General features: G+C 49.6%; 1 protein-coding gene across 6 annotated transcripts in view; it reads left to right on the forward strand.

Moving 5' to 3' along the window:
• The window catches only part of PFKFB4 (6-phosphofructo-2-kinase/fructose-2,6-biphosphatase 4), a 42,216-nt gene that overhangs the window by 21,461 nt on the left and 9,610 nt on the right, over positions 1 to 11,145 (forward strand). For 5 of the 6 annotated variants that reach the window (XM_011980980.1, XM_011980981.1, XM_011980982.1 and 2 more), the window contains 5 exons: positions 1,415 to 1,489; positions 1,873 to 1,929; positions 2,567 to 2,688; positions 5,031 to 5,238; positions 5,889 to 6,035. In XM_011980980.1, the coding sequence (XP_011836370.1) occupies positions 1,415 to 1,489; positions 1,873 to 1,929; positions 2,567 to 2,688; positions 5,031 to 5,238; positions 5,889 to 6,035 (609 nt within the window). The remainder of the gene's footprint in view (positions 1 to 1,414; positions 1,490 to 1,872; positions 1,930 to 2,566; positions 2,689 to 5,030; positions 5,239 to 5,888; positions 6,036 to 11,145) is intronic. The other variant, XM_011980979.1, reaches the window with a different exon arrangement.

The following is an 11,145-nucleotide window of genomic DNA, read 5'->3' on the forward strand; positions in this document are numbered from 1 at the left end:
GGGCAGATCATGAGGTCAGGAGTTCCAGACCAGCCTGGCCAACATGGTAAAACCTCATCTCTACTAAAAATACAAAAATTAACCAGGTGTAGTAGCACATGCCTGTAGTCCCAGCTACTCAGGAGGCTGAGGCAGGAGAATTGCTTGAACCAGGGAGGTGGAGCAATTCTCCACCTCCACCTCCAAATTCTTGCAGTAAGCCGAGATCACGCCACTGCACTCCAGCCTGGACGACAGAGCAAGACTCTGTCTCAAAAAAAAAAAAAAAAAAAAAATTAGCCAGGTATGGTGGTACATGCCTGTAATCCCAGCTACTTGGGAAGCTGAGGTGAAAGAATCACTTAAGCCCAGGAGGTTGAGGCTGCAGTGAGCTATGATTGCTCCACTATATTCCAGCCTGGGCGACAAAGGGAGACCCTGTCTCAAAAAAAAATTTTTTTAAACAAAAACAAAAAAATGATGCTGTAACCCAGGTGTGGTGGTACACAATTGTAGTCCCAGCTACTCAGGAGGCTAAGTTTAGGGGATCTCTTGAGCCCAGAGGCTTGAGGCTGCAGTGCATATGATCTTGCCTGTGAATAGCCATTGCACTCCAGCCCAGGCAACACAACGAGACTCCATCTCTGAAAAGAAAACAAAAACTTAAAAAATAAAAAAATGATGCTGTTAAAAAAACAGCTTAGACATGCTGGTGGGTGGGCCGCATCAAAGGATGCTTCTCAAAGAGCTCCAGATGGGTCAGTGCCCAGCTGGATGGGGTTGGGAAGGGGGGCCTGGGCCTCCAGCTCTTCTTTATCAGCCAGCCAGTCTTCCCATTTCCTCCCCACCTTTGTCCCTTTTCCTAGCAATGCCAGCACACCCTCCTGAGTTCTCTGGTCCTGCACAGGTGGTGTGAACTGGTTGGCGAGCACCTGTGTTTGGTTTCCTCCATGACTTTGAGTCCGTCACCATGGATCTATCTGACAGAATGTTGTAGATGCCTCCATCTCCTGTCCTCTCTTTTTCTCTTTATCTTTCCGTTCCCATTTTACTGGGGTGTCAAGATGGAGTAGAAATAAAAGTAGGTTCAGTTCACCAGTTTTAACTGGTTTCACTGAAATTCCTGTTGGTCAAACACAAACTGAGTGCCCATTGTGTGCAGAGCAGCACTGAGTAGGTTCTTCTGTGCTAAGGGTCTGCTCCCCTGCTGGGAGCATAGGCATTCTCTCCTTCCATCTTCCTTGGGTCATTCTCTCCAAGGAAGGGGAGGGCCAGTCCAGCCCTTGCAAGTCTGAAGGAGACCGGCCAGGCAGGTGGCCCTGGCAGCAGCTGGTCCTTGTAAAAAACCAGTCCCCAGAGAGCCTGTGCTGCGGCCCTCAGGTGACTCCTACCTTCCCCAGGGCCAGAGGCTGAGTTAACCCTAGTTTGGTCCTAGGTTTTTGATGCCACAAACACCACCCGAGAACGGAGAGCAACCATCTTTAATTTTGGAGAACAGAATGGCTACAAGGTGAGGCCTCCTTGGCTCCTCTCCTTGGTGGAACTGTGGCATGCCCCCTGCCCTCCAGGGCTCCTTTCACCGCCTGCTGATGCATAAGGGGCATGGGGCTGGCATGGCTCCTGAGTGTAATTTGGGATGAGAAGGGCTGTCTCCACCTGGGGTTTGCTTTCCAGAGGGAAGGGGGTTTTGGTGGGAGAGTCTAGGATAGGGCAGCACCTGCTTTAGCTCCGGACTCCTTGACCCTGCCTCCAGCCCCCTGAAGCAGGGTTTCAGGGCCTGGCTGCTGGTCAGCATGGGCCTCGGGGGATGGAGAGCTCCGAGCAAGGCAGGAGGCCCTGAACATGTCCGTGTTCCTCCCTCCCACCATCCCGGCGCTTCTGGTCCTGCCGCAGACCTTTTTTGTCGAGTCCATCTGTGTGGATCCTGAGGTCATAGCTGCCAACATCGTGGTGAGTGGTGCATCTGACCTTGTCAGAAGGTCGTGTGTGACAGGGACATCCCTTTTCAGGTTTTGGCTAATCTTAATTTGATCTTGAACCTTGCGGGGGGTAGGGAGGCAGTGTAACATCAAATGCTGGGTCAGGTGAGCCTTGCACTCTGTGGACCACTGTGTGGAAGGCTGGGTGGCTGGTGGACATTCACTCACCCCTCCTCCCCATCGTAACCACCTGGACACTAGGAGAGCACCTTCAGCAGGGGTGGGAGGGTGGGTGAGGGGCCTGTTTTATATTTCAGAGAAAGAAAGACTCATTCTTCCCTTCTCCTCCCCCAGTTTATCTCAGGAATGGCCATCTGGGTCTGGGGAAATGAGAGTTCAGGGTGGGGAAAGGCCTCTAGACCTCCCCCGTACCCACAAGGATGAGGGACTTCAATCCCTGGACCCTTAGTGATATCCTCTCTGCACTCGTATGAGAACTAGACCAGGGAGCTGCTGGACCAGCCCCCAACCTCAGCTTCCAGCCTCAGGTCCCCGCCCTGGTCTCTGGCCCAACCTCCTCCAGCCCCCTGCCCCGCAGTCTCCTTGGTCTGTGGCCCCGCCTGGCTTCTGACCCTGATATGTCCTTGCTCTGTGCCTGGCTCCGGCAGCAAGTGAAACTGGGCAGCCCTGACTATGTTAACCGCGACAGTGACGAGGCTACCGAGGACTTCATGAGGCGCATTGAGTGCTATGAGAACTCCTACGAGTCGCTAGATGAGGACCTGGATAGGTGAGTCAGGGCAGCGCCGGGCCCTGCAGCTGCGATGGCGGGCAGCAGGGGTCATACTTGGTTGCCTCCTGTGGCTCCCCATGGTGGTGGCTGGGGGACCAAAAAGCAGAGATGGTCTGATTTTCTTGTTTATTTCCTTGGGGCAGAAATTTTTGGCCAGAGGTGACTTGCAGAACACCTGCTACCTCATCCGAAACTCTGCGAGTCAGGATTTTATACTATTCCATCATGAAATCAAGCCGAATTTCTATGCAGGGGGTCTTAAAGCAGGGGTTGGCAAATATTTTCTGTCAAAGATCAGAAAGTAAATATTTTATTTAGACCTTGGAGGATGTACAGCCTCTGTTGCAGGCACTTGCTCTGCTGTCACAGTACAAATGAAACATAGATGATATGTAAATCAATGGGTATAGCTGTGTTCCAGTAAAACTTGATAAAAACAGCCCGCAGCTGAATTTGACTGTCTGGCCATAGTTTACCAAATCCTGTCTTACAGAACACACGGGGCAGTGGGCTGGGTAAATAATAATGTGAAGTATTACATCACAGAATGTAATACTTGGTGAAGTATTACAGTCATCATTATAACTCGTCATTGTGGAGAGACATGGGAAAATATAACACTGCATTCAGTGAAAAGGCTGGAATACAAACTTGTGCTTGGGTTCTATAATTCTATAAGCATCTGTAATACAGGCCGGGCAGAGTGGCTCATGCCTGTAATCCTAGCACTTTGGGAGGATGAGGCGGGAGGATTCCTTAATCCCACGATTTTGAGACCAGCCTGGGTAACATGGTGAAACCCTATCTCTACAAAAAATACAAAAATTAGCCTGGCGGCTGGGCGCGGTGGCTCACGCCTGTAATCCCAGCACTTTGGGAGGCCGAGGTGGGTGGATCACAAGGTCAGGAGGTCGAGACCATCCTGGCTAACACAGTGAAACCCCGTCTCTACTAAAAATACAAACAAATTAGCTGGGCATGGTGGCGGGCACCTGTAGTCCCAGCTACTCGGGAGGCTGAGGCAGAAGAATGGCGTGAACCCGGGAGGTGGAGCTTGCAGTGAGCCGAGATCACGCCACTGCACTCCAGCCTGGGCGACAGAGCGAGACTCTGTCTCAAAAAAAAAAAAATTAGCCTGGCGTGGTGGCGCACCCCTGTTGTCCCAGCTACTCAGGAGGCAGAGGTGGGAGAATCACCTAACCCCAGGGAGGTCAAGGCTGCAGTGAGTTGTGATTGCACCACTGCACTCCAGCCTAGGTGACAGAGTGAGACCCTGTCTCAAAAAGAAAAAAAGGATGCATGTAAACCAAGAAACATAAGCAACTCTGAGATGAATGCTTTTGGGGTGTGCATAGAGCAGTGTCCTCAGCTGGGTTCTGGAGCCAGCCCAGGCCGGGCCTGAGCTGAATGGCCTCTGCCACCTGGGTCTCTCTGTGGCTTTCATGGTTCCCCCACACAGCATTTCTTTTCATGGTTCTGTGGTGTGATCCATTTGTCTGGAGTGGTGGTTTGTCAGTAAGCATTGCTCTTGCTTTTATGGTGGTGTCATCACGACATCCGCAAACCAAGGTCCCAAGGTCCAGACAGTGAGAGCTCAACTGAGAATATCCAGAGGACTCTCGGCCTGAACCAGAGCCCACCGTGCACCCCCACACCCTGCACCCCCACAGAGACTGATCAGTGTGCTGTCCAAGCTGCAGTGCCACACGGATCCAGAGCACGGAAAGTGGCTGAGCTGGACTTATCGGCTGCCACCACCAGCACCATCCTCCTGTGCTTCTTGTCTCGTCCACCAGCTGCCCAGGGTGGGGTGTGGCAGCTGCTCAGCACACTTGGATGACCTGGACTGGGCTGTAGTGGGAGGAGGTCACGGGAAGGAAAGGCCAGGTCCTTGGATGGCTGGCCAGGAAGAGTGGGGGCGTGGAGCGTTTGCCAGCTACTCTCAAGTCAACAACCCTGGGGAAACCTGTCTCTTGGTTCAACTTACAGACAGTGTGTTGAGAACTTGGAGGTAGGCCAGAGGGGCCCCAGGGACACATGAGCAGCGGAGAAAGTCATGATGTGGTATGGCGGACCCCCAACTTTGGATGTCACCTTTGGGAAGCATGATGAGTGACGAGCACCTCCCATCTCCTGTCTCCCACAGGGTTTGCCTGTGCGTCACACTGTGTTGCTCCCGCCTCACCCCCATCACTTGCACACCAGCTGACGGTCCTGAGGGTTGTAATCTCTGGTGGTCAGAGGTGCAAGGCCTCGCAGCGACTCTGTGGCTGGCCAGATGTGCTCTGTGAGGACCCTGGCCACACTCACAGGCTTCTTTCTACCTTCTCTGTGGACAGGGACTTGTCCTATATCAAGATCATGGATGTGGGTCAGAGCTACGTGGTGAACCGTGTAGCTGACCACATCCAGAGCCGCATCGTATATTACCTCATGAACATCCACGTGACCCCCCGCTCCATCTACCTCTGCCGGCACGGGGAGAGTGAGCTCAACCTCAAGGGCCGGATTGGCGGGGACCCAGGACTGTCCCCCCGGGGCAGGGAGGTCAGTGCATGTGTGCCTGCGTGTGCACATGGGCCTGCATTTGTACCTCTGCATGGCTAGGTTTATGCATGTGTGTGTGTGCTGGGGCTGGGCTCCCATTCTTTTTTTTTTCTTTATTTTTTATTTGTATTTTTTGGGGGTGGGGCTTCCATTCTTTTAATGTGCAGTCGAGGTGAATGACCTTCATTCAGCCTAGAATCTTCCCATCATGTAAGGAAGGTCACCAAGCAACAGGCAAATCTCTGGTGTCCGTGTGAACTGTCACTCGCTGAGCCCCTTTTGTCAGAGGCATGCCACCCTTGGAGCGACCTGAGTCCATACAGTGTAGCAGATGGCTGTGTCGCAGTCCAGGGGAGATAGTGAGACCTCAGTGGTCACGAAGCACAGGGCACCTGGTTGTGGGGAGGCAGTGGCCCTGATGAGTCACAGCTGGAACTGCGCTACTGTGCTCAGGGTCTGGGAGGGTGGACAAGAACAGCACTGTGTTCTTGTGTGTCAGCATGTGCGTCATTGACAAGTTAGTTCATGCTTTTTACCAAACCTGTAGTGAGTGTTCAAGGTGAGGATGATCTCATGAACCCTGCAGCTGTGGGATGCTTTAAGGGCATCCCAGGACCTGTGGGTCTGAGTTTGCTTATGATGTATTTCAGTTTGCCAAGAGTCTGGCCCAGTTCATCAGTGACCAGAATATCAAGGATCTGAAGGTCTGGACAAGCCAGATGAAGAGGACAATCCAGACGGCTGAGGCGCTAGGTGTGCCCTATGAACAGTGGAAGGTCCTCAACGAGATTGACGCGGTAGTTACCGTCCCTCCCTCCCTGTCTGCTTCCCGGACACCGCAGGGCCGATGCATCGCATTGTAACAACAGTGACCATTGCTCCCCTTGGGCAAAGGAGAGGAGAGAGAAAGGATACAGGAACCTAGGGGCTGGGAGCAGAGAGGAAGGGGCAGACTAACAGGATGGGACCTTGGGTGAGCCCTAGACCATTCTCAGGAGTGAGCCTGGGAATTGACACCTCAACCTTACTCTCCTCCCTAGCCTAGGGTTCCTCATGGTCTAGCTCAACAAGAAATCAGCGGCCAGGGGAGCTTGGTAGCTGCAGTCAGCCATAGCCAACCTGCCAGGGATCTGGAGACACAAATGAGGTGAACCAGCACGGCCTTTGTCTCTTTAAAGATGCTGTTCTGGCCTGGAGCGGTGGCTCACGCCTGCAATCCTAGCACTTTGGGAAGCTGAGGTGGGCTCATCACCTGAAGTCAGGAGTTTGACTCCAACCTGGCCAACTGTCCAGTATCATCCCATGGGTCACTGAACTTCTGGTTTTTTTCTTTCTTCTGTTCATTTTTTCTCAGTCTTTTTTTCCGTCCGAGCTTTAGTTCACTTATCTTTACTTCTGCATTTTTATTTATTTATTTATTTATTTATTTATTTATTTATTTGAGATAGAGTCTCGCTCTGTCGCCCAGGCTGGAGTGCAGTGGCGCGACCTCGGCTCACTGCAAGCTCCGCCTCCCGGGTTCCCACCATTCTCCTGGCTCAGCCTCCCGAGTAGCTGGGACTACAGGCACCCACAACCGCGCCCGGCTAATTTTTTGTATTTTTTAGTAGAGACAGGGTTTCACCGTGGTCTCGATCTCCTGACCTTGTGATCTGCCCGCCTCAGCCTCCCAAAGTGCTGGGATTACAGGTGTGAGCCACCGCGCCTGGCTACTTCTGCATTTTTATTAAACCCATCCAGTGAACTTTTCATATCAGATGTGGTGTTTCAAAGCTCCGGGAATTCCACTTTTTTCCTTTCTTGAATCTTTCATTATTTCTTCATGGTGCTTGGCTCTGAAGTCCAGGAAGTGCCTCTGGGCAGTAAGCTGCTGCCTCTTCCCCTCCGCTTGCCTCCCTTTTCTCAAGGATCACAGTCCTGCCTAGTCTCGTGTCTAAAAACAGTTGTTTGATTTGTCCTTTTATTTATTTATTTATTTATTTATTTATTTGAGACGGAGGTTTGCTCTTGTTGTCCAGGCCGGAGTGCAATGGCACGATCTCGGCTCACTGCCACCTTCGCCTCCCGGGTTCAAGTGATTCTCGTGCCTCCGCCTCCAGAGTAGCTGGGATTACAGGCACCCACCACCACACCAGCTAAATTTTGTATTTTTAGTAGAGACAAGGTTTCACCACATTGGCCAGGCTGGTCTTGAACTCCCGACCTCAGGCGATCCACCCGCCTCGACCTCCCAAAGTGCTGGGATTACAGGTGTGAGCCACGGCACCCAGCCATTTTGTCCTTTTTTAAATAATAGTTGTTTTTGTTGGGGCCAGAGCAAATCTGGTACCAGTTGCTCCATCGTGGCTTGGTCTGTATTATGGGTGGTTCCCATTTCAATATGAAAAGTTTTGCTGTGGATATATACTTTGACTAATCTGAATATTACTACCCCTGCTTTTGTTTTTCCTTTTTTTTTTTTTTTTTTACTGTAGTAAAATACACATAACATAAAATTTATCATCATAGCTGTTTTGAAGTGTACATTTCAGGGCTATGAAGTATATTGACAATGTTATGCAACCATCACCACCATGCATCTGCAGAACTCTTTTAATCTTGTAAAACAGAAACTCTGTACCCATTGAACAATAACTCAAGCCAGATGTGTTGGTTCATACCTGTAGTCCCAGGTACTTGGGAGGCTCAGGTGGGAGGATTGCTTGAGCCCATGAGTTTGAGGCTGTAGTGTGCTATGATTGCATTCACCAATGGCCCTTGCACTCCAGCCTGGGCAACATATGAGACCCCATCTCTAAAAAAATTTAAAAAAGAAAAACAATAACTCTATTTGCTACTCCCAGCCCCTGGCAACCACTTTGTCTTTATGACTTTGACTACTTTATACACCTCATGTAAGTGAAATCATATAGTACTTGTCTTTTTGTAACTGGTTACTTCAGTTAGCGTAACAGCCTCAAGGTTCATCCAGGTTGCAGCTTGCACAAGAGTTTCCTTCCCCCTTTTTTTTTCAAGACAGCATCTCACTCTGTCACCCAGGCTACAGTGCAATGCAGCAATCACTGCAGCCTCAAACTCCTAGACTCAATGATTCTCTTGTCTTAGCCTCCTTTGTAGCTGGGACTAGCAAGTGTACACCACCATGCCTAGCTAATTCTTTTATTTTTTGTAGAGAAGGGAGGCTCGCTATGTTGCCCAGGCTGGTCCCAAACTCCTAGCCTCAAGCGATTCTACCACCTTGGCCTCCCAAAGTGCTCAGATTACAAGTGTGAATCACCACACCCAACCTGAAGAATTTTCTTCCTTTTTAAGGCAGAATAAGATTCTATTGTATACCACATTTCCTGTATCCATTCATCTGCCAATGGACACTTGGACAGCTTCCACTTTTTAGCTATTGTGGATAATGCAGCTATGAACATGGATACAAATGTCTCTTTGAGACCCTGCTCTCAATTCAGTTGTTTTTGGTATAGACCTAGAAGTAAAATTGCCAGATCCTATGGTAATTCTGTTTTTATTTTTATTTTATTTATTTATTTATTTTTGAAACGGAGTCTTGCTGTGTCGCCCAGGCTGGAGAGCAAGGCGCGATCTCAGCTCACTGCAACCTCCACCTCCCTGGTTCAGGCAATTCCCCTGCCTCAGCCTCCCGAGTAGCTGGGATTGTAGGCGCACACCACCACGCCTAGCTAATTTTTTTGTATTTTTAGTAGCAACGGGGTTTCACATGTTGGTCAGACTGGTCTCGAATTCCTGACCTCAGGCGATCCACCTGCCTCAGCCTTCCAAAGTGCTGGGATTACAGGCATGAGCCACCGTGCCCGGCATCTGCTTTTATTTTTTTGAGGAACTGCTGTGCTGTTTCCCATAGCAGCTGCATCATTTTACATTTCTACCAGAAGTGCACACGGGTTCCAATTTCTCCACATCCTCGTCAACACTTGTTGTTTTCTTTTCTTTTCTTTTTAAATAGTAGCCATCCTAATGGGTGTGGTATTGCATTGTGGTTTTGATTTGTTATTCCTGCTTTCTGTCCATATAATTTTTTCTTTTTCTTTTTTTTTTTTTTTAGCGACAGAATCTTGCTCTGTTGTCCTGGCTGGAGCTCTATGGCACCATCACAGTTCACTGCAGCCTTGACCTCCCAAGTTCAAGTAATCCTCCTACCTCAGCCTCCCAAGTAGCTAGGACTACAGGCGCACATCACTGTGCCCAGCTAAATTAAGAAAAAACAATTTTTTTGGCCAGGTGTGGTGGCTTATGCCTGTAATCCCAGCACTTTGGGAGGCCACGGTGGGCAGATCACCTGAGCTCGGGAGTTCGAGACCCAGGAGGTGGAGGTTGTGGTGAGCCAAGATCGTGCCACTGCACTCCAGCCTGGGCAACAAGAGCAAAACTCCCTCTCAAAATTAAAAAAAAAAAAATTTCTGCCTCCCAGTTTCAAGTGATTCTCCTGCCTCAGCCTCCTGAGTAGCTGGGATTACAGGAATGAGCCACCAAGCCTAGCTAATTTTGTATTTTTAGCAGAGATGAGGTTTCTCCATGTTGGTCAGGCTGGTCTCAAACTCCTGACCTCAGGTGATCCCACCTCGGCCTCTCAAATTGCTAGTATTACAGGCGTGAGCCACTGCACCTGTCCTAAATTTAAAACATTTTTAGAGATGTGGTCTTGCTATGTTGCCCAGGGTGGTCTTGAACTCCTGGGCTCAAGCGATCCTCCTTCCTTGGCCTCCCAAAGTGCTGAGATTACAGGCATAAATCACCATGCCCAACCTGTCCATATTTTTTTATTATATTTTTTTCCCTTTTATTTTTAACATTTTTGTATCATTTTCTTTAGAATAAAGAGCATAGGCCAGGCGCAGTGGCTCATGCCTGCAATTCCAGCACTTTGGGAGGCTGAGGCGGGCAGATCACTTGAGGCCAGGAGTTCGAGACCAGCCTGGTCAACAAGACAAAACCCCGTCTCTTCTAAAAATACAAAAAATTAGCCAGCCATGGTGGCCTCTGCCTGTAATCCCAGCACTCAGGAGGCTGAGGCAGGAGAATTGTTTGAACCCAGGAGGCGGAGGTTGCAGTGAGCTGAGATTGCACCACTGCACTCCAACCTGGGCAACAGAGCGAGACCCTGTCTCAAAAAAAAAAAATAAGATGGAAGCTTTCTCTGTCTTCCTCTTCACTTCCTTCTGTGCCTTCACCAGAATAATCTTTCATGTCTAAATTTCTACTAACAGTCTCTTTAAGACAGTCTAAGCTTTTTATCATGCACCACAAAATTCTTCCAGCCTCTACCCACTATCCAATTTCATAACCACTTCCACATTTTTAGTTCTTTATTACAGCAGCCAGCAGCACTTCACTTCCTGGTACCAAAATATGTGTTAGTATTCAAGTGTGGTGGTGCACGCCTGTAGTCCCAGCTACTTGGGAGGCTGAGGTGAGAGGATCACCTGAGCCTGGGAAGTTTGAGGCTGCAGTGAGCCAAGATCACACCACTGGACTCCAGTCTGGGTGACGGAGTAAGACTGTCTCAAAAAACAAAACGAAACAAAACAAAAGAACCACTAAATATAAAAAAAAGTATGTATTAGTTTACTAGGGCTGCTGTAACAAAGCACTACAGATGAGTGGCTTAAAATGACATGAATTGATTCTCTCACAATTCTGGAGGCTGGAAGTCTGAAATGAAGGCCTCAGCAGGGCTGTGCTCCCTCTGAAGGTGCTAATAAAGAACCTTCCTCACCTCTTCCTAGTTTCCAGTTGTTGCCAGCAATCCTTGGTATTTCTTGGCTCATAGCCTCATCATTCCAATCCCACCTCTGTCCGCTGGCTGTCGTCACATGGCTTTCTTCCCTATGTGTGTCTGTCCGTGCCTTCACATGGCATCCTTTTTTTTTTTTTTTT

Source organism: Mandrillus leucophaeus, unplaced genomic scaffold (assembly GCF_000951045.1).
Source record: "Mandrillus leucophaeus isolate KB7577 unplaced genomic scaffold, Mleu.le_1.0 Scaffold22, whole genome shotgun sequence".
Lineage (NCBI taxonomy): Eukaryota > Metazoa > Chordata > Mammalia > Primates > Cercopithecidae > Mandrillus > Mandrillus leucophaeus.